The 23,989-nt window shown below is 45.6% G+C and overlaps 1 protein-coding gene across 2 annotated transcripts in view; it reads right to left on the bottom strand.

Moving 5' to 3' along the window:
* Positions 1–14,228: 14,228 nt before the first annotated feature.
* SEL1L3 (sel-1 suppressor of lin-12-like 3 (C. elegans)) overlaps positions 14,229–23,989 on the bottom strand; it is a 92,818-nt gene continuing 83,057 nt past the window's right edge. For both annotated transcript variants that reach the window (XM_014548901.1, XM_014548902.1), the window contains exon 23: positions 14,229–15,356. In XM_014548901.1, the coding sequence (XP_014404387.1) occupies positions 15,217–15,356 (140 nt within the window). In that variant the 3' untranslated portion in view covers positions 14,229–15,216. The remainder of the gene's footprint in view (positions 15,357–23,989) is intronic.

Below are 23,989 nucleotides of genomic sequence, written 5' to 3'. Positions count from 1 at the left end.
TTGAGCATCGACCTATGAACCAGGAGGTCACAGTTGCGATTCTTGGATTGTGGGCTCGATCCCCAGTGTGGGGCATGCAGGAGGCAGCCAATCAAGGACTCTCTCTCATCACTGATGTTTCCAGCTCTCCCTCTCTCTTCCTCTCTGAAATCAATAAAAATATATTTAAAAAGAAAAAAAAAAGAGTGTGCGACCTGAGGCAAGTTTTTAACCTCTGTGACTTGCAGGCTTCCAATCTCAGAAATGTAAAGATACCTAATTCACCGGGTGTTGTAGGGATTAAGTGAGATTTCCTCAAACCTCAGGTGTTAGCATCTTTCCTTTAAAATGTCGGCTATATCCCCCTGCAACCTCTACAATCCCAGTTGACCCTTGAACAAGGCGGTGGGTTAGGGGTGCTGACCTTCAGGCAATGAAAAATTTGTCTATAACTTAAATTGGCCCTTGGCATACAATTTCCAACCACCCATTCAAAACACAGTGGACCCCTGAACAGCACGGGGTTGAACTGCTCAGATCCACTTGTCAGGGGATGTCAGCACCCCTAACCCCTGTGATGTTCAGGGTCAACTGTAGTTCATTAACTTTGCCATCTACTTTCGCTTAATCTTAAGCTGCAATGCTTGTGAAATTGTGGGTTTGATGTTTGAGTCCTGCTATTTTTTGCCCCCTTAATGAACATTCAAGCAAAGGCATAGCTATTAAAAATTTAAAAGTTCATTCAGATCTACTTAGACACATTTCATGTGTGTCCAGGGGTATAAATACTACACTGAGGGAGATGCTGAGATTCATAATTAAAGCACCTAGCACCTTGCTTGGTTGAGGCAAGGCTTAAATACAAATTTTGTTGATTCCGAGAAGCACAGAGAAGGTGAGAGGACCCAGTGCCTTGGAAAGGGGAGGTGTGGAGGGAAGAAAGGCTCCCTGAACACAGCACTGCTGCCTGCGCTCTCATCAGACAGGTGAAGGGCTTGTGGGAGGGAGGAGGGGAAGAGGGAGACAGGAAGAGGGCGATGGACCTTAGAACATTTGAAGAATTGCCTGCAGGGCAGCTGGGCTGGGCTATTGGAGCATGAACCCAGAACCCAGAGATCAACTAGTTCAGATAACGATAAAAAGGTCGCCATGCTCTCTGGGGAGTTTGAACTGGATCCTGATGGATATGGTGAAATACTGAGAAGTCACATGTTCTCAGAATTATTTAGAAGTGGCTCAAACAGAAGGTCCACAGTCTGATGACTCTATAAAAACAGCTCTCACATTCCCCATCCCTTCCTTCCATCGCTGGGGCTGCCACACACAGCAACCCCTACGGAACTATTAATTCATCTCTGCAGAAATGAGCACTTGGTTTCCTATATCAGCTTCTGTTGTTCCAAAGAACTGAGGCTGCTACAGTCATCACAGATTCTTTCCTCTGCCCCACCCTCTTCAACCAAGCTCAGCAGCCGATCAATTTCCTCTTCTATTCTAATCAAGTCCTGCCCCTTCTGCTTTCCACTGCCCCTGTGTTTCGAACCCTTTCCATCTCTTGCCTCAGGGCTTTGTCTCCAAACTGGTCTGGCCGCTGGTTACATCTGGACTCCTACACATAGTAGCAACAGGATCATAAGCGAATCCCTTAATCTCACTAAATCTCAGTTCCCTCATCTGTCAAATGGGGATAACGTGTTCACATATCCGTGTCCAAGGGCTGTTAGGGGGATTGCGTGAGATACTGTGTGTAAAGCACTTACTGTGCTGCATGGCACATAGAAGTTCAGTAAGGATTTGCTGGTATTATTTATAGGCCTCCCCTCATGCTGCAATCTACAGCTGCCTAAAATGTCCCGACTGTTTAAGTGAATGCGTTGGCCTTCTGGTGTTAGGCACAGAGCCTGTCCAGAGAGTTAAAGGTGCCCTCTGCATGCAGATCGCTGAGCATTGTGGCTGAGGGTCAGCAGGGTGAGACCAGGGTGAGGCAAGGAGCCCCCTGAGACACAACCTTTCAGGAGGCTCTCGCCCTCGGGGTCATGCAAGTGCTTCCTTACACGGCGTGTCCCGTTCCAAAGGTGGGCTTGCGGTCAGCTTTGTTTTCCTCTGGTTGACTGGCCCTTTACCCTGAGAACCGGGTTCTCTAGCTTTTAGAGAAAAGCAAGCGAGCTCCAACGCAGCCCACCACGTTCCCTAAGGCCCGAGGAGGTAGGAGGAAGAGGTCTGAGACCAGGGGAGGTTTAGGGTTACAGCGACATCACAGGAAGGGAGTATGGGGAAGAGATGACTATCAGTGTCCCGGGCATCCAGGCTGCCCAGGGGTAGAGATCTGCTATCAACCCTGAGTAGACACAGGTTGGCTAGTAGGCTGTACCTTTCACTGTTAATATACTACTCCTTATTTAAGTGTCTATACTTTCCCCATCCACAGCTTAACCTTCTAGCAAGTGAGAGCCCCCCACCCCTTCCCTCAGCGCCTGGTTGGCCCTGGCCCTGAGCTACTACAGCATATGCTGATTAGTGGAGGTCATTTTCCCATGCTCTGACCACCTTCTTCTGCTGATAACACAGGCAACTCTGGATCCAGTGCAAAGGGTATTGGAATTGAGGTGGTAGAGGGCAGAGGCAAGGCACCATCCTATCAGGGGTGATCTGGGCAGACATATCTGTCTTGAACCCCTCACACCAGCATGAGTAGAAGCTTCTCTTCCAGTGCCGGGTGGTACAGTGGACAGAGACAGGCCTCAGAACTTTCAAATCAGCAGGTTGATGTAGCGAAGTGAGGCCACATCAGGCAGGCCCCAGTCTGGTGTTCAAGATTAACATATCATGAAAAGAATCAAGGAAGTGGCTGAGGCTAATCAGAAAGTCAGCGGTGCTGGGAATCCCAGCCAGCAGGGTTTGCACACCCCTGCAGAGCTCTCCCTTTCTCCACAGGCTTGGCCCAGAAAGTAGCTTTTTTTTTTAAAAAAAAAATACTTTTAAAATTTATTTTAGAAAGGAAGGGAGAGGTAGAGAGAGATAGAAACATCAATGATGAGAGAGAATCATTGATTGGCTGCCTCCTGCACCCCCCCCCCCCACACTGAGGATCGAGCCCGCAACCCGGGCATGTGCCCTTGACCAGAATCGAACCCAGGACCCTTCAGTCCCCAGGCCGACGCTCTAGCCCAGCGGTTCTCAACCTGTGGGTCGCGACCCCTTTGGCGGGCGAACGACCCTTTCACAGGGGTCGCCTAAGACCATCCTGCATATTAGATATTTACATTAAGATTCATACCAGTAGCAACATTACAGTTATGAAGTAGCAACGAAAATAATTTTATGGTTGGGTCACAACATGAGGAACTGTATTTAAAGGGCCAGAAGGTTGAGAACCACTGCTCTAGCCACTGAGTCAAACCAGCTGGGGCCAGAGAGTAGCTTTGAGAGGAGAAGCAGTACAGTGAACTAGGAAGCTTATGAGATTTGGTAAATGCTAGGCTGGGTTTGAAATCTGGATCTACCACTAACCCTCTGTGAGGTATTGGTCAATGTATTTGACCTCTTTGAGCCTCAGTTTCTCCAGCTGCAAAATGGGGACTGTATACCTACCCAGAAGATGGAAGCACGAAGGTGGTTGTATTTGCAAAGGACAGGAAAATAGATTCTGGTTGTTTCTGTCCCACCTCTATTTTTCAAATGACAGGCTGCTGACTTTAACAATATTAGTAGAAATAAAAGAGAAACTGATTTGCATTAGAATTTTTTGAGGATGCTCTCTAGTGGATTCCTTGGGCAAGAATTAATAATATGGATAGATAACATGTAGAGAGCACTTACCATGGGCCCAGCCCTTTTCTAAGTACACTATATGGGCTGGCGCATCTGTTTCCCCATGAGCTCTGTGAGGCAGGAACTACTATCATTCTTCATTTTCAGGTGAGGAGAGATACCCATGTCTCCTGGGGAGCGTGCTCACCTCTTTATTCCCACTAGACTGATTGTTTGCTTATTAAAGACTGGCTTTGGCCCTCTCATGATTTAACAAATAATTTATTGAGGCAAAATTCCTACAGCATAACATAAACTATGTGACAGTGAACAATTCAGTGTCATTTAGTACATTCACAATGTTGTGCTCTAGTTTCAGAACATTTCCATTACTCCAAAGTCAAATCCCTTACCCATTCAGCAGTTTTATCCCTATTGTACAACCCTCTATTATATCCTCTCTTTATGGATTTATCTATTCTGGGTATTTTTTTACAAATGGAACAATATGTGTCTTTTTGTTTCTGAATTTTTTCCACTTAGCATAATGTTTTCAAGGTTCAACTAGTACCTTTTTATGGCCGAACAGCACTCCATTGTATGTATATTCCACAATTTGCTTATCCATTCATCTATTGGTGAACATTTAGGCTCCTTCCACTGCTTGGTTATTTCAAGTCCTGATGATGTGAACATACATGTACGTTTCCTTGTCTGAGTCCTTGTGTTCAATTATTTTGGGTATATAATTCTACCAAGCAGTAAAATTGTGGGGTCATTTGGTTATTCTATGTTTAACTTTTGGAGGAACTACCAAACTGTTTCCCACAGTGGCTGAACCAGTCTACATTCCATAAACAATGTATGAGGATTCCAAGTTCCCCACAGTCTCATCAACATTTATTTTCCCTTTTTTAAAAAATTGTAATCATTCTACTGGCTGTGAAGTGGCAACTCACTTCCCTAATTGTAGAGAGCGCCTGGGAAGGCACATGAGCATTTCTTTGATTATTGTCAGCTGAGTCCAATGGCGTTGGCAGAGCCACTTCCTGGAAACATACTGTGCCAGAGGCAGGTATGTTGTCAACCTGACTCTTAGCTCAGGTCCAGGGGGTGAATTTCATTATTTAAGTTCAGCCGGGAGCAGAACGGACGCAATTATCCGGGCTCAGCCAGGAGTGACAATTACAAAGAAGCTACAAGAATGAAGAATTGCAGCTTGATCTTTAACCATGATTTCACATAATTTCCTTTGTCTTAAACTCTAGTAAAACTTCCTGGAATCATACTGTATAAAATAAACTCGCTGCACCGGCTGTGGGTCACTGTCTCTCCATCAGAGGGTCAGCTGTTCCACCGGGTCCCAGCTTTCCCTACTGTCTCTGACTCAGTCTCTTTCATTTTCTCAATCCCCCATCGCCCCTACTCAGGACTCGTGTCGCTCTCTAGCCATGCTGGTCACGGTAAAGAGAGAATACTTATACCTAATGACTAATGACTAAGGATGTTGACATCTTTTCATGTGCTTATTGGCTATTTGCATATCTTCTTTGGAAAAATGTCTACTTAAGTTCTTTGACCATTTTTTAGTTGGGTCACTTGTCTTTTTATTGAGTTGTAAGAGTTCTTTATATATTCAGAATACTAGACTTTTATCAGATATGTGATTTGCAAATATTTCATCCTACCCATAGGTAGTCTTTTCACTTTCCTGATAATGCCCTTGGATGCACAAAAGGTTTTAATTTTGATGAAGTCCAGTTAATCTATTTCTTCTCTTGTTGCTTATGCTTTGGTGTCACATCTAAGAATGCCTTGCCAGATCCAAAGTCATGAAGATTTACCCTCAGTTCTCTGCTCAAAGCTTTATGGTTTTAGCTGTTATATTTAGGTTGTTGACCTCTTTTGAGTTAATTTTTGTATATGATATGAGGTAGGCATCTAACAATTCTTTTGCATGTGGAAATTCAATTGTCCCACCTCCAATGAGTTCTTTCTTATTGAATGGTCTTTCCTTTGTGAATTTGATCTATGTGGAATAGGCATGAAGACAGTAAAAGAAGAGCCAGCTACCCCAAGCCCTTGCTTGGGAACAAGGGGACCAATCAGGACAGATTGTTCAGCATGTCAAACAGAAAATGGGGAAGAAAATTTCTAGAGCTACAGACTTGCATGTATGTGGTGTGTGTGTGGGTATGTGTGGGGGGTGCTGCTCCCTCTCTATGATTTATCAAACATGAGCTCAGGGATCCTTTCAAATTTATTTGATTTACGGAATGCCATGAGAAGAATAAATAATGCAAACCACTGTGGTAACATGCAAATCCCAAATCAGAGCCAGTGCATGTGTCACACAGACAGGCAAGATGAGCCTTTGCACAGGGAGGGGATGTAATTTCCATCATTTGAGTTACTTACTTTCTTTGTTTGCTTTTCTAATATTCCTGACTGTGAAGAACTTTGTCCAAGTTGGTGATTATAGTATCATATCTTACAGTTTAAAAAACTTATTCACATTCTATTGCAGCAAGTGCTTACCTGAAATAAGACCTCACTCGAATTCAATGAACTTGAGATTGTAAATAAAATACTTGGGAAGGACTCAATGTTTATAGTATATATATCACACCAGAATTGCTGCTGAACTAGGAGAAGAGGAAAAGAGGATTAATGTTTTCTAAGTATTTACTATATGCAGGGCACTCAGGTGCACAACCTTTGTTTTCTCATTAATCCTTGCAGCAGCCTGTGAAGTAGGTACTCTGATTCCCATTTTACAGAAGTGAAAACTGAGACACAAAAAAGTTAAGTCTCTTGCTCATGGCAGAGTAAAATCTAAAAAGTGTAAAATCTACGCACTCTCTTTTAAATACACACGCACACAAACATACACACATATGTATGTTGATTTCAGAGAGCAAGGGAGAAGGAGAGAGAGATAGATGATTATAGTATCATATCTTACAGTTTAAAAAACTTATTCACATTCTATTGCAGCAAGTGCTTACCTGAAATAAGACCTCACTCGAATTCAATGAACTTGAGATTGTAAATAAAATACTTGGGAAGGACTCAATGTTTATAGTATATATATCACACCAGAATTGCTGCTGAACTAGGAGAAGAGGAAAAGAGGATTAATGTTTTCTAAGTATTTACTATATGCAGGGCACTCAGGTGCACAACCTTTGTTTTCTCATTAATCCTTGCAGCAGCCTGTGAAGTAGGTACTCTGATTCCCATTTTACAGAAGTGAAAACTGAGACACAAAAAAGTTAAGTCTCTTGCTCATGGCAGAGTAAAATCTAAAAAGTGTAAAATCTACGCACTCTCTTTTAAATACACACGCACACAAACATACACACATATGTATGTTGATTTCAGAGAGCAAGGGAGAAGGAGAGAGAGATAGAAACATCAATGATGAGAGAGAATCATTGTCAGCTGCCTACTGCACACTCTCCACTAGGAATCGAGCCTGCAACTGAGACATGTGCCCTGACCAGAAATGGGACCATGATCTCCTGGTTCACAGATCGACACTCAACTATTGAGCCACACCAGCCAGGCCACATACTCTTTTTTAAAGAGTGGAAACAAAATTTAGTTAAATTGTAATAAAAAATGGAAATAAGCCCCAAATGACCCAATTAATTCAAACTGGAGCTTCTCTTGCCTATATATATTTAGGCCAAGTCAGTGGAATATCCCATGGACCTTCAATAAACTAGATAGAACTCCTACTGTATAGAATGTCAGTGCCTGTTTTAGAATCATTTGACTCCCTTATTTGAAATTGATTTTATTTTTCTTCTTCCCCTAAACAGAGTCCCAAGAGATTTTCAGAGGTGATTCTAACCTGGAGCTGTTGGGTTTCATTCCAGGTTCTAGAAGTTCTAGAGTCTATCAAGTTCTAGGTTCAGAACTTCTTGAGGACTCCAGAAAAATCTACCCTTCCCCTCAGGACTGCTTCTACTTTTAATCCTTCGGGATGAGAGCAACAGGTGGGGGAATGTCTGGTCACCAGGCCAGGTACTGGGTTGTCAGCTTCATCCTTGAGGCCAGAGTTGCTGGGAGGCCTATTAGAAACCTCACATTTGAAGCAGAGTGGTCACCCCAACCCCAGCCTGAGGGAATGAACAGAGCCAGCCAAGAGCAGCAAGTCTTAAACGGCACTTTCTCATTGACTTGGTAACCCTACTTCTGTGAACTTTTCCCAAGGGAATGAATGTGGAAACTACAGATCTGGCTAGAATTTTTTTTATCAGAATTTATTATAATAAATATTAGAGATAACGTAAATATAGCAGATGGGGGACTGGATAAACCAAATACAATACATCCATATATTAAAATATAATTTAGCCATAAAAAGTATGACAAACAAAAAAAAATGTTTTTTTTTCATTCCTTACTTGAAGATATGTTGGGAGAGAGGAAGGGAGAGAGAGAGAAACATTAATGTGAGAGAGAAACATCAATCGGTTGCCTCCTGTACACGCCATGACTGGGAATTGAACCCACAACCTTTTGGTATACAGGATGAGGTTCCAACCAACTGAAGCACCCAGTGAGGGCAAAGAAAAACAATTTTTTTGACAGAGAAAGTTGTTCTGTTAGGTAAACACGAGAGTTAAGTAAAAAAGATTACAAAGCTGTATTTTCTATCCATCCATCAAATCTATCTCCAAAGCCTGAAAGTGTAAACCCTATTAGCAATGGGAGTCCTCAGCTATGATAATTAAGGAGATTTTTGTAGTTTTTCATATTCTCCAGATTTTCTGTAATTTCCATATTACTTTTGGAATTAGTAGAAAATATTACTTAAACAAAAATTAAACTAGAGCCAGAACCTCACAGCTTGGTTTGGAGAGGAACATAAGACCTCAGCGCTTCAATAGTATTTGCCTTCCAGAGGATGATACGTGATTCTAAACATGTATTTGGTCCATGTCAGTGATCAACCTGGATCGCCAAGAGCAGATTGCATCATGGCTGTGGTATCCCGGGGGCCGCTTTCTCTCTTACCTAGTGCCACTATCTCCTGTGGGATCAGGCCCCTGGGTCCGTATGTCCCCTGAGTAGCTACAGAGCAGGTACCCGCCAGCTCAACAAGCGTGGAGGGATGCAGCGCTTGCTCAGAATTCCCATCCAGTGCATGTTGTTAATTGGTTGACACAGCCCCTCGACTCCCTTCAGAGGTCCCTGCCAAAGCCAGGAGGGAGGTCTATCCACTCTCCATTAAGTTCTTCAGATAGTGTAGGTCTGGCAATACTTTAAAAACATTCATAAGAGGTGGCTTTTTTTATGTTTCATTTGTATTTATACTTGGCATTAGAGCTCTGGCACTGGTTAGGGGTTACCAAGCCTCCTAGTGCTGAAATGCAAGAGAGTGACTGTTGGTTCTCGTGCATGTGAGAATAGCAGCCACCAACACAGCTTGGAGGTGGGCAGGCGCACGTTCACCTCACGCTCTGTGTCCAGCCTGAAACGTAACCTTGGGAGAATCACACATCCATCAGGTTCTGGGTTTCTGCATTTTACAGATGGGAATAATAGTTGTCATGGCACAGGACTACTGTGAGATGGAAAACACATGGTCCAATTTGCCTCTCGGAGCGTGTGTTCTTTAACTCTTTCCTTCCCTCCTGACCTCGCTCAGTAGGATTAAAAAAAAAAAAAAAGTCATTTTCCAAAGCAAGACTCATTCATATGGATGCAAATGGCAGGATTTCCCTCTTTCTCTTGGCTGAATTGTATTACATTCTATTCCATCACTTCATTACCCATTCATTCATTGATGGACACTTCCTTTGGCTATATACCCAGAAGTGAGATTGCTGGATCTCATGGTAGTTCTATTTTTAATTTTTAACACTCCTGTATTGTATACTTGAAAGTTACTGAGAGACAAAGTCTTAAATGTTCTCACCACAAAAACGAAATGGTGATTATGTGATGTGATGGAAGTGTTAGCTAACGCTATGGAAGTGATCATACACTATAACTGTATCAAGTCATACCCTAAAACTGCACAATGTCATATGTCAATTATATCTCAATAAAAAGAAGAAAGTGAGATTTTGGTCTCACGTCTGTCTGGATGAAACGTAGCTACAAATAAGATATCAGCTTGGAACGGTAGTTTTTTTTCAGCCTGGTTTTAACAGGAAGCGGAGTTTTGACAAGAACTACTAATTAAGTCTGCGAGGAGGGTGCCGTGCTGATTAATCCAGCTGTACCTGCTGGTGGAAGATCCGCCAAATTAATGAAGAACTGTCACGTTCTTCCAGCACCGTGGGCCGCAGTTACCAGCTCAGCAATTTTGGGCTTGTTTCAGGGAATCTGCTGTAATAGCCACAGTGGCACTTCTCTCGGGCCTCTTTGTAGGAAAAACATACTTGACCAGTTTTTGTCCAATTACTTACTGTGCTCCTCTGTGCCAGCGTTGTGCAGGGGCCCTGGGTGACTAGAAGTGCCCCCCACCCCCACCCCACCACCACCACTTGAAGAACTAAACAATCCCACTGGGGACACAAAATAAATACCAAAGAATAAAGTCCTGAACAGGACAAAAGTAATTAATTAATGACTTCATTGAGTGGTAAAGACAGCCTTCCAGGGAATTCACAGGAGGCCGGCCAACTAAGGCTGCAAGCAGCAGCTACAGCTTTGATGTCAGACAAATGGGAGTTGAAAGCAACCCCCCTTCCTCCTCCACAGGAGGCATAGCTTTCCTGTCCATGTGGCTTACCCGTGTGACCTGCTTTAGCCGATGGGACATTAGCAGAGGTGATGTGAATGAAGGTTGCAAATATGTTTGTGCAGTTGGGTTTTTGAGCCTTTTGTCAAGAGATTGTTGGGAAAAATAAACTTCCTCTACCCTCTTGTGTTCAGTAAATGGGGGCCTGTGAATTAAACTAACAGGATCCAGAGTAACAGGAGAAAGGCATACCATCTATACTAATAATAGAGGAATATGCAAGTTGTCCTGGACACTGCCACAGTAATAGTAACGACCGAACAGCAGGCTGCATGGGGTGACAAGGCTGGCAGGGGGTTAGTGAGGGACGATCAAATGACTGAACAGTGGGCTGTGTGGGGCGACCAGGTCGTATATAATAAAAGCCTAAGCAACCGTTACAGCAGAACAACTGGAATGACCAGTTGCTATGATGCACACTGACCACCAGGGGCAGATGCTTAATGCAGAGCTGCCCCTGTGGTCAGTGAGCTCCCACAGGGGGAGCGCCACTCAACCAGAAGCCAGGCTCACTGCTGGAGAGCACAGTGGCAGTGGTGGGAGCCTCTCCCGCCCCCGTGGCAATGCTAAGGAGCAGCAAGCCCAGTGGTAAGGAGCCTGCTGCTAAGGAGCAGCGAGCCGAGCAGTAAGGAGTGAGCAGGCAGGCAGTAAAGAGCAAAGGGTCCCAGACTTCGAGAGGGTTCAGGCCGGGCTGAGGGACGCCCCCCCCCCCATGCATGAATTTCATGCACCGGGACTCTAGTTTTAATTAGTATTTTATATGTACAGGAGTTTACAGAAAAAGAGAAAGTCAAAGTAGTAATTAGACTCAGGGGTTTACCTACCATTTTTACGAAGGTCAGGGGGTTTGGGATTTGAAGAATGATGAATTGTGGAACTACATGGGGAAACTAATGGAAGAATAGGGTTAATTTGTAAAGTAGGTTTATGCACATCATCTTGGTGCCTACTCTCCATCCCAAGTGATAAGAGTAGCTCTCCTCTTCCTGTACAGGAGAGGAGGAGACACCTCCACAAAGGGAAATTCATGCCCTGCTTTTAGGCAGAAAAGGTGGAGGGCAGAGAACTCTTCCTGTATCTGCTGATTCTCAATAACCCTTATGCCAAAATGGCATATTTTGGGGTTGCATATTCTGATCCCATTCAATATAAACACGCTCCAGTTGCCTGCTGACCCCAGAAGAAAAAAAGGCATGTTCAGCTTGCCTGGACCCACCCCACAGCCTGGACCCGAGCCCCGCTGGGCCCAGCCTAGATCAGCTGAACCACAGCCAACCCACAGGTGCCTGAGCAAGAAATAAATGCTTATGGCAGTGTGCCACTGAGACTTAATGATTGCTTGTTCCTTGGTGTGCTTGTAAGAATAGTTTGTTTATCTGTAAAATGAAAAAAAAAAAGTATATCTGACTTGCAGTGGTATTGTGAAAACTAAGTAAAATATAAATGTAATGTTTCAGATTTCAACATCCTGAGATGCAACCGAGGTCACGTTCATATTGGTCCCTGATTCAAATGGTTCCTCGGCTCATGAGGAAACCCCGTCTGGAAGACGGTCTTGAAATAGTCTTGATGTTCCTCAGTGTTGGGGTGTACCCCTACCTCTGCCAGCCCCAGGTCCACACAACTCTGCCAGGGTGCCGCTCTCAGCTAGGGTTCTGCGTCTACCCACAGGCTCAAGCTGGTCATCTGTGGGCCTGCAGGGAAACTCAGCACAAACAGCAGAGAACTTGAGCTTCATGAGGCAGGACAGCTAAACTCCTTAACACATATCTACCTCGCACTGAGCAGTGCATTTCAGGGATTCATGCTACAGGGAGCTGAGGGATAAGGGTGCCTAAAAGAGGCAATTAATTAAAAACAGCATTAGAGCCTGGCTGGCGTGGCTCAGTAGTTGAGAGTTGACCTATGAACCAGGAGGTCACAGTTTGATTCCCGGTCAGGGCACATGCCTGGTTGTGGGATCAATCCCCAGTGGGGGCCATACAGGAGGCAGCCAATCGATGATTCTCTCTCATCATTGATGTTTTTGTCTCTCTCTCCCTCTCCCTTCCTCTCTGAAATCAATTTAAAAAATACACAAATCCTGTATAATAAAAGGCTAATATGCAAATCGACCAAACGGCAGAATGACCGGTCACTATGACACCTACTGACTACCAGGGGGCAGTTCCTGCGTTGACTAGAAGGAACTGCCCCCTGGTGGTCAGTGTGCTTCCACAGGGTGTGCCGCTAAGCCAGAAGCCTGGCTCACAACTAGTGAGCGCAGTGGTGGTGGCAGGAGCCTCTCCCACCTCCTCAGCAGTGCTAAGGATGTCCGACTAAGCCATCAGTTGGATATCCCCCGTGGGCTCCTGGACTGCGAGAGGGTGCAGGCCAGTCTGGGGGGCCCCCCCCCCCCAAGTGCATGAATTTTGTGTACTGGGCCTCTAGTATGGAAATAAGGCAGACAGAACTGGACAGAGGGAGAACTTGCACTACAATGAGGCTGCCACCAGGGGGAATTCTAGAGCTGGGATGGCCCTCCAGGGCTGTTCCAAAGTGAGGAAAGGGGCCTTTGTTTTTGCATTTGGATCTTTCTCAAGGTGAAGAGGGGAGATGATTTTGCCCCCTAGGGAACATTTGGCAATGTTTGGAGATATTTTTTGGCTGCCACAACTCGGGGGTGGAGGGGAGGTGGTATGCACTACTGACATCTAGTGGGTAGAGACCAGGGCTGCTGCTGCTAAATATCCTACAATGCCCAAGACAACCCCCCACAAGGGGCCATCCAGGCCCAAATGTCAATAGTGTGGAGACTGAGAAAGCCTGCCCTAATCAACAAGCCATTGGCCATGAGCTGCTCTTGCAAGGATGGAACCTTGTGCAGGTCCCTGCAGCTGATGGCAATTCCCATTGAGGGCTGGTGCTGGGAGCTGCAAGCAGCCTATGTTCCCAGCAACTCAGGGTCAGGTGTGTTTGCCATGAAGAGAGGACCTAGGCAGAGCAGAACCCTGGCCTGGTCCCTCAGACTTGTCTTTCTCACAAGAATACCAAGCACATTCAGGGTACTGACCTGGAAATTTTACATGCATTATCTCATTTAAGCCTCATGAAAAGCCAAGAGATGACTTTTATTACCCCTATTTTATAAGACAAATTCATGCACAGGTGGGGTCCGGCCAGCCCACCCTGATGGGGGCCGATCGGGGGCAGGGCTGGCCAGGGGGAAGGGCTGCGGTTGGTTGGTTGCCCCCTGATCAAACTCCCAGTTGAAGAGACAATTTGTATATTAGCCTTTTATTATATAGGATAACCTGAAACTCAAAGGGTTAATCACTCTTGTAAGCTTACTGAGCTAGGAAGTTACCGAAACAGGATCTGAACCCAGGTCTCCAAAGTCTGGCTCATTTGAAAGCAGGAAGGATAAGCTCTGCTATCAGACAAGAGCACACAGAGGAGAAAGAAGGTAGACTGCAAACTTAACCCAGAATTGGTATGAACCCAGCCTCAGAGCAACCAGAAACCTTGAAACAATGTCTGATCCTGTGCAAACATCATGGGGTCAGATCCTGAGCTCGGATTCCTGGAGAGCAGCCGCCTGCCTCCTCCCGCCGGCATTCAAGGGTTATCAGAAGGATCCCTTCTTAAGGAGGACTTTTTTTTTTTTTTGTCTCTTGAGGGGAATGCATAAACCTGAGGACTTTGTACAATGACAACAGTAACTATGAAAAAGGAGAGAAAAAACACTTCCTGGAAGTTAATGTATAAAAATAATTTTTATTTACTACTGTAAATAAAGTAGTGCAAAGAGTAGTTTGGACCCACAATATTGCATTACTGATTTATTTACCACCTTAGCAGCATACAGTGCACAGTCTGCCTTTCTTCTCCCTCTGTCTCACACACTCTCTCTCTCTCACACACACACACACACACACACGCACCTACATGGACTCAGGCAGGCATAAGGGGTGGGGATGACTGTGAACTAAAGGCATTTTTCCTGCACATCCCACTGCTGCCAGTCTATTCTAATGGGTAATTCATGGAGAAGGCTACACTTAAATACTAAGCATTTCCTAAATGTTATTTTATGGATTGCAATTGAAAGGTAACCGATGCCCAACAATGTCATTGAATGATTCGGAAGCACTACAACCCTAGAAAAATTCAAGGAGCAAAATGTAAACCAATTTACAAAGCCATCGCCTTCCCTGCACTTCCAGCCACAACCGATTTACATCAAAGCCCCTCAGAACTGCTGGGTGTTGGAAACCAAATTGCAATCTGTTGGTTGGACTCCGAAGAGCAGGGCTGTGGCAAACACTTGTACCAGAATATTACCTACTTGTAGAAAAGTCACAATTTTCTGTTATTGAGTAAAAGGGGATGAACAAGGGACTAAGATTCGTAAATGACATCCCAGGATATAAGGATTCCGATATGTTGCTGGGCAAACTGTGACTCCCAATACACAGAGTCACCGGGAATGGACGTCTGCGATGACCCAGCTAACCTCCCAACACACTCCTAAGATCAGGATGGTCCTTGTATTTGTTTGAATGCTCTGGGCACTCCTTTGTCATTTGATTAAAACAAAAAAAAAAAAAGACACCAAGTGCAAAATTCACATCCAGTTGACAAGACTTTTAAGGTGTTTATCAGTACAATGCCCTGGCCCCAGCTTTACAATACCACCCGTCCAAAGGACTCTCTCTCATCGAAAGAGACCTGGAATGCACAGTTCACCCACGTGGCTCTGGGTTATTAGTGACTGTGGGCTGGTCCTGAGCAGAGACATCTGCAGCTGGAGTCACAGCTGGACTTGCAGTGGGAGTGGTGTCGTCTGGGGAGGCCCTGGCTGGTGTCAGGTTGAAACCGTTGGCTGCAGAGACACACAAACAGATGGTGAGTATTCACAACAGTACATGCAGGGCCCACAACCATACCCAGAGCCCAGCAAGCCAGGAGAGATGCTTTTAATTCTGTGGCCCTGAAACTGACTAGGTAAGCAATTTTGGACCCATTTTCTAAGTTCTTTAGACTTTGGTGTCGCCCTCTCTAAAATGGCAGGTTGAAATAGACATATGAAGATTTCTAATGGTCCTGACATCCTGGGACGCTGCACTTATGCTGTGACTTCCAGGTTAATATTTTAATCAAACAAAACAAAACAACTCTCTGGTTGATGTTTCTTGTGGCCACCTCTTCTCCTCCCTTCATGGCATTGATGCAATGCAAGCTATAAATTATACCAATCAATTAGGAAGAACTGTTGGTTTTATTTATATTCTTACTAGAGGCCTGGGAGCAGGCCTAAGCCATCAGTCGGACATCCTTTGCACTGCTGCGGAGGCAGGAGAGGCGCCCGCCACCGCTGCTGCACTCGCCAGCCGTGAGCCTGGCTTCTGGCTGAGTGGTGCTCCCCCTGTGGGAGTGCACTGACCACCAGGGGGCAGCTTCTGTGCTGAGTGTCTGCCCCCTCGTGGTCAGTGCATGTCATAGCGACCGGTCATTCCTCTGTTTGGTCAATTTGCATATTAGCCTTTTATTATATAGGATACCATTTGGACTTACCAAAATTTGGTTTAAAATATTTTATTTAAATAAATGTATTTGAGTTTTGAAAAACATAATTACTAATTCTAATTATTTATCAATCTACCATTAGGTAGGTGGTTGGACCACCAACATGTTAGGGAGGCTTAGAAAGTTTTATATTTTATTAGTGACCTGGTGCATGGATTCGTGCACATTGGAAGGAAATTAATTAGGTGGTCGGCAGGGTGGGACTGGGCAAGACAGGCCAGACACACCCTGGAGCCAACCTCCCGCAGTCCCTCCCTGGCAAGCTGCACCTGCGGTGGCACTGTGGCTCTAAGGGCGTCTGCGGAGTAAGCGGAGTCCCTCCTGCAGGTGGGGTCCCTTGGCCTGGCCTGCAGGGATCAGGTCAAAACTGGCTCTCCAACATCCCCTGAGGAGTCCGAGAGGCCACTCTGCAAAGTTGCTGTTGTACAGGGTGTGGAACACAAATGCAAGTGTGCAGTAAACCAGATTCAGGGCCGACAGTGCCCCAGCAACAACATAACCCATGGCCAAAGGTGGAATCGCGTGGCCCCATGAGGAATCAGGCTCCCTCCTCTCTGGTTCCGGGGTGCGTCACCCGAGAACCACCGCTTCCAAGTCACTGCAGCTTGGCAGCTCCTGTGTTGTGCGTCTGCCCCCTGGTGGTCAGTGTGCATCACAGCTACCGGTTGGACAGACACTTAGCATATTAGCCTTTTATATATATAGATATCAGTGGTTTTCAAATGGGAGCAACTTTGCCTTCTAGAGGACAGCTAGCCATGTTAGATATTTTCGGTTGTCACAATGGAGGGCGGTGTACTACTGGCATGTAATAGGTAGAGGCCAGTGGTGCTGCTAAGCATTCTACAATGCGTGGGACAGGCCCCCTACAACAGTGACCTGGCTTCGTGTATTGAGGCCAAGAGGTGTCCTGGTTATAGACTATGGGCTCTGGATCCGGTTGCTCTGCCCTTTATCAGTTACGTGGCCTTGGACAAATTTCTCACTCTCCTAAAATATGGGGAAAATAAAAGTATCTAGACCAGCAGTTCTCAACCTGTGGGTCGCGACCCCTTTGGGGGTCGAATGACAATTTCACAGGGGTCGCCTAAGACCATCGAAAAACACATATATAATTACATATTGTTTTTGTGATTAATCACTATGCTTTAATTATGTGCAATTTGTAACAATGAAAAAATTGGGGGTCACCACAACATGAGGAACTGTATTAAAGGGTCGCGGCATTAGGAAGGTTGAGAACCACTGATCTAGACCCTGTTGAGCTGTTAGGATTAAATGAACTAATGTACATAAAGTGCTTAGAACAGTGCCTGGCAGGCAAAGGTACTCAACAAACGTCAGTGATTGCTACTAGAAACCTGGTTTACTGTAGATGTGTGTTAGTATTTATTAATTTCAGGCGCATGGCTTGCAGGATTGATGACAGAGCTGGTGCATTTGTTTCTGAGATGCCTACAGTTTTCCTTCAGGCCTCAGTAGCCTAGGAAAACAGCAGAAAACTGTGGAGCCAGAAAGACCAGAAGTCAAATGGCTCTGATGTTTACCAGCAGAGTGATCTTGAGCAAGTTACTTAACCACTCTGAGCTGGTTTCTTATCTGTAAAATGAGGGTAGCGGCATGCAGGGATGCGTGACATATGGCTAACACAATGGCCCTAGTTTGTGCAACAACTGCTACTGGTAGTTTGCTTTTAAGTAGTGATCTTAATTAAACTCAGGAATCCTAAAGTCTCTTACAGTTTCCAGTCAGTGGGACCATTTTTAAAGGTTCCATCCTGAAATGTATTGACTTTAAGAAGATGCACATATTGGCAACCTGACTTCTAGAAAAATCCTTCAAGAGTTGCACCTCCAAGTACCTAGAGGCATCTCCAGGAGGCCAGTCTAAGAAATTCAGCAATGGGCTCCAAAGCCTCCAGGAATCTCTTTCAGTACCTACAGGAGCTCTTGTGAACCCAGAGACTATTCTGCGAGAACAGGACAGTGGTGGGGTAGGGGGAGCTACGGGGTTGCATAATGATGTGACATTTCTCGGTTAAAGCCATCACTCTGGCAGGTGATCTAACCATGGCAGGGAGCAGGAGGCACAGGGATGTGGCACAAAGACCACTGGCTGGACCCCAGAGACCTGGTCTGGTCGAGTCTCATTTAACCACCACTCATACATGGCTTTGGGGTAGATACTGTGAATTTCTAAATGAGTCTCATAGGCCTTGGTTTCCTCATCTGTGAACAGAGAGGCTTGGATCAGATGGCCCAAGACCCCCTTAGGCCCTCACATGGATCTTTCTGATGATCTCTGCAGAAGTTAATGAAGGCATGCATTTTCCCTTTTCAAGCGGAGGGAAATGTTTAAATCACCATGGTAACAAGATAAGCCAGCAATCAGTTTTCTGATTAAAACAAAAAAGTGCCACTGCGGGAACGTGGAAAGAATGTATAATCAGCATGGCCACCGTTTAAACCTTCTCGTCAGAGCGCAATAAAAATGCTCGATGCTTCTACAGGAAGCTTGTTATTGCCCATGGGAGAAGGACTTCTCCCCTCCCACTGCAGGTCTGCAATCACCGGACAAGCCCCCCACAGCCCGTCATCATTTCCAAGTGGCCTCTTTTTCTGTGCTCACCTGGAATGTGTGCTAATTTGATTACTGGACTAGAATCAAGGTAACCAGGAAAATACGCGTGTTGTTTAAAAAATTACACATCATATTCCAGAACCAAATAGAAGTGATTTTTGGGTTACTTGCCACTCGGGGGACCATTTTCCGTACATTAGGCAGAAGATGGAGGCTCACTGCCTGTGTTTGTATGGCTCACCACCTAAGAATGGCTCCTACCTTTTAAAATGATTGAACAAAAATTTAAAAAGTTATATTTCATGACATATGAAAACCACATGAGATTCAAATTTTTAAAAAATATATTTTTTTATTGATTTCAGAGAGGAAGGGAGAGAGAGAAATAAAAACATCAATGATGAGAGAGAATCATTGATCGGCTGCCTCCTGCTTGCCCTGTACTGGGGATCCAGCCTGCAGCCTGGGCACGTGACCAGGACTGAACCCAGGACCCTTTAGTCTGCAATGCTCTATCCACTAAGCCAAACCAGCCAGGGCAAGATTAAAATTTTCATGTTCATAGTAAAGTATGATTGGCAATCAGCCACACCGTTCATTTTCATGGATTGTCAATGGCTGCTTTCACACAATAAGGAAAGTTGAGTCATGCCCTGGCTAGTGTGTGCAGTGGTTAGAGTGTTGGCCTGTGCACCAAAGGAGTGTGGGCTCAGTTCCAGGTTAAGGGCACATACCTGGGTTGCAGGTGCAGGGAGGCAACCAATCAAGAGGCACATTGAGGTTTTTCTCTCTCCTCTCTCTCCCCCTCCCTCCCTCTCTAAAAATCAATGGAGAAAATATCCTCAGCCTGGCTTATGGTTGTGTTGACTTACGAACCAGGAGGTCACAATTCAATTCCTGATCAGGGCACATGCCCAGTTGTGGGCTTGGTCCCCAGTAGGGGGTGTGCAGGAGGCAGCCAATCAATGATTTTCTCTCATCATTGATGTTTCTCTCCCTCTCCCTTCCTCTCTGAAATCAATAAAAACATATATTAAAAAAATAAAAAAATTTCCTTGGGTGAGTTTTAACAAAAAAATAAAAATAAAATAAGGAAAGTTGAGTCATGACAGAGATGGCCCTCAAAGCCCCAAATGTTTATTATCTGGCCCTTTACAGAAAAAGCTTGCCAATCCCTGTTGTGGACCATTGTAGGGAAAACATCTGCTTGCCCGCTGACCAGACAGGAGCGTGCGGGAATGGAGAACACGAGGGAATATACTGGGTGTATCCTGAGACTGCCGAATGTTTGCCAAGATGGGGTAGAAGGGGAGCCTGAGGAGGAAGCCCTGGAAATCTCAGCTATGAATAAGATCTAGCCTACTTTCTTCGGGCCTCTCAATCGAGCAGGGCCCAGCACAAATGTGACCTGTGTCATTGAAACCTTTCTTGTGAGTGGAGATACTGGGAGGGTGTGAGGGTAATGTGGTAGGAGAAAGTGAAACCTCATCAGTACGTCGCTCTGACTTGCAGGCCACTGCTTCTTTCATGGGCACCACATTTTGCGTCATTTTACTGTAATTTTAGTAGCAACCTCATTAATTAAAATGTGGAGGACAGGAAAAGAGTGGGAAAAGGTTTAATTAATCTTGTTTGTATCATCTTCCTCCTACACTGGCTAACCACTCAAGCAGAAAGGATGAGTTGGCTTAAATTATGAATGTTTTGAGTAGGCTGACATTGGTTTAAAAGGTTACCCAGTCACACCGAGGAGCAGGTAGTTCTGCAAACCTCGCTCTGTACTGTGTATTCTATCCTATATAATAAAAGGCTAATATGCAAATTGACCGAACGGCGGAACAATCGGTCGCTAAGACATGCACTGACCACCAGGGGCAGATGCTCAATGCAGGAGCTGCCCCCTGGTGGTTAGTGTGCTCCCCTAGGGGGAGCGCTGCTCAGCCAGAAGCCGGGCTCATGGTTGGTGAGCGCAGTGGTGGTGGTGGGAGCCTCTCCCGCCTCCACATCAGCGCTAAGGATGTCTGACTGATGGTTCCCAGACTGCAAGAGGGCGCAGGCCAGGCTGAGGGACGCCCCTCCCTCCAAGTGCACGAATTCCGTGCACCAGGCCTCTAGTTTAGACATAAAGTTTATGCTGATACTAGTAAGGCAGGACTCTTTCTTTGAAATGGTCATTTACATTTTCTCCCCTCTTCTTCCCTTTCCCTTCCTTCCGGTAACCAGGCTCCATGCCTTTTATTTTTATTTTTTTTATTTTTGTCTCAGGGGAAATTTGTGGCAGGACAGAAATGGAGTTGGTTTTAGACATATTTTGCTTTGGAATTTTTTTGTTTTTTTTTGAAAGCCTGAGTCCATTAAGGCAATTATGCTTGGCGTCCCTCACAGGGAGGGGAGAGGAAGAGTGCCTCAGAGATGCGATGAAGCAGGAAAAGGAGCTTGTGGAGCCTGGGGAAGTGGCTGAGCCCAGCTGAGGGCTGCACCATCAGGGAAGCCCTCCCCTTCAGCCCTCGGAGGAAGACAGAAGAAAAAAGGCCAACGGAGCCCAGCTTTGGCAAAGATGATGGAACTCCCCGGTGACCTAGAAGCTGCCAAGCCAGTGGACCTGGAGGGATAGGTGGGCCCTGGGGTGCAGTGTGTGTTCTGTTTTCAGACTTGTGGCCATATGAGTGTTGCTAGTGTCACCTAAGACCCAGGGACCTGTGCACTACCCGGGGAGATGTCAGCCCCAAGAAAGACAGAGCTGCCTGGTGGAATTCAAGCTAAGAGCCGAAAGTAAGTTCCCTTAGTCCAGCTGGTGTGGCTCAGCAGCTGAGTGTCAACCTATGAACCAGGAGGTCATGGTTCAATTCCTAGTCAGGCCACATGTCCAAGCACATGCCCGGGATGCAGGCTCAATCCCCTGTTTCATTTATTTTGTCCAGGCTTCTGGTTGGAAGGTCAATTCCTATAGTACTCTACCTTTGTCAGTGAAATATAAGTCACAGTAATTTATTTTATTTGTATTTTATAAATGGACTAGAGGCCTGATGCACAAAATTTGTGCAAGAGTGGGCCCTTGCAGGCGCAGGTGGCTGCCTGGATCCCTCCCTTGCAGCCGCTGCGGCTGCGGCTGCCTCTGCCTCAATCCCATGGCTGCAGCCCTGGCTTAGTCCGGAAGGACGTCTAGTCTATTAGCATATTATGCTTTTATATATATATCTATATATATAAAAGCCTAAGCAACCGGCTGACTGGCTGACCAGCCAACTGGCCGGTAGCTATGATGTGCAATGACCACCAGGGGGCAGATGCTCAATGCAGGAGCTGCCAAGTGACAGCAACTTTGCAGAGTGTCCTCTCACACTCCGGGACCCCTCCAGGGATGTCGGAGAGCTGGTTTTGGCCCAATCTCCAGAGGCCAGGCTGAGGGACCCCACTTGCTAGAGGTACCCTGCTCACTCCACAGATGCCCTTTGAGTCCTAGTGCTACCCGAGGTGCGGCCAGTCGGGGAGGCACCATGGGAGGTTGACTCAGGGTATGTCTGGCCTGTCTGGCCCAGTCCTGCCCCGCCGGCCACCTGCTAATTAATTTACTTTCAATGTGCATGAATCCATGTGCCGGGCCTCTAGTGTGTGTGTGTGTGTGTGTGTGTGTGTGTATTAAAGTAAGTTCCCTTAAATGAAATAAAATAGGTGTGTAGTACCTTTTGTGTACCTGTTTTGGTGCTTTTGATAGACTACTCAACACCTTTGTTTAGATGCTTTTTAAGCATACTATGTTTTAGAAAGAGTCTCACAACATAGAAGACCATGCTAGGCTCTGGCAATTGTGTCTGTTTTAGAGATAAACCAAGCTACCTAAGTGCAGGCGCTACCTGGTGTCAGAATGCTTTCCTTGCAGGGAACATGCCCTGGGACATTGCTCCTTGAGAGCTAACATTTGCGGAGTTCCAAGCACTTTACATCCTGTTGTCTCAACTACAATAGGGGAAAGCTGTACTATTTCCGCAGGGGAAACTGAGGCACAGATAGGATCCCTGCCCAAGGTCACACGGCAAGTGGCAGGGCCAGAGTCCCGGCAGCATCCTGACTCTGAGCCTGTGCCGTCAGCTACTGGCATGCGCTGCCAGCCTTCCGAACTCGGGACAATTTAATGTGGCAAGCGCAGCAAAGTGTTGAGTATAAATCACCGAGCATATAAGCTCAGGGGGGAAATGAAGGTAGCTGGAGCTGAACGCAAAAATGGATGGACAGCTCAATTTAAAGGCTTGACCATAAATCACTAATTTTTAAAAACAACTGACTGGAAATATGCAAATCTCAAAATGACAAAGATCCCTACCTGACAGCACAATCCCTGCACAAGGCTGCTGAAGGTGGCCCCTAATTCTCAAACCGGCCCCCCTTCATACTGTGCTTGCTTCTCCACGCCATGGCTGCCACCGGCATCTAGGACGTCTTTTCCCTTCCCATGGGGCAGGTCATGGGACCTTGCACCCGCCCATCGGGGTCACACCAGCAGCTTCTCCGCTCTCTGTGCCTCTATCGCCCTGACCCCATCACCCCAATGCTGATGGAATAGTACCCTCTTATTTCAGAGTTATTGACAGGTATGCACTTATGCTGACAACCTGAAACACACGAAAATAATCTGCTATATATTTTAACTCAACCCTAGTTCTACCAGGGCTGGTAGGCACCACTGTGGGGCATATTTTGGAAATACATGGAGATGTTTTGTTTTTACTTCTAGGCCCTTATGACTCAAAGTGCTGTCCAAGGAATGGTAGTGTGGATTGGACATCACCCGAAAGCTTGTTAGAGACGGTGAATCCCAGGACCACTGGGACCTACTGAGTCAGGATCTGCATTTAACAAGCTCCCTGGGTGATTCGTGTGCACATTGTAATGAAGAAGCACTGGGCTAGAATTTAAATATTGAAAAAGATGTTACTCTATGATAATTAGTTCTTTTTACTTCTCCTTTATATTGGTGTGAGGGCATTCTTAAAAAAAAAAAAAGTGTGTAGGCAGGGTAATTATCATTCATTTCAGGGTACCAAAAATGTGCTGCAACATATTTCTTATGTCAGGGGACAATAGGTCGGAGGCAAATGATAATGGCTGTTTTAAAGTATGGTGAGCCTGGGAATTCTGCTGCCCTACATGCTCTCTGGGACTTTAACTTGCGATTATGGGGCAGGCCACTTCATCCCTTTGGCCTCAATTCTTCATCTGGAACATGAAGAGCAGATAATTAAATTTTTTTTTTTTTTTTGTTGTTAATCCTCACCCGAGGATATTTTTTCCATTGATTTTTAGAGACAGTGGAAAGGAGGGAGGAAGGGGATGAGAGGTGGGGGGGGAAGG

This window comes from Myotis brandtii, unplaced genomic scaffold (assembly GCF_000412655.1).
Source record: "Myotis brandtii unplaced genomic scaffold, ASM41265v1 scaffold525, whole genome shotgun sequence".
NCBI lineage: Eukaryota > Metazoa > Chordata > Mammalia > Chiroptera > Vespertilionidae > Myotis > Myotis brandtii.
The sequence above is the reverse complement of the archived record's forward strand: the minus strand, read 5'-3'. Positions and strand labels throughout refer to the sequence as shown.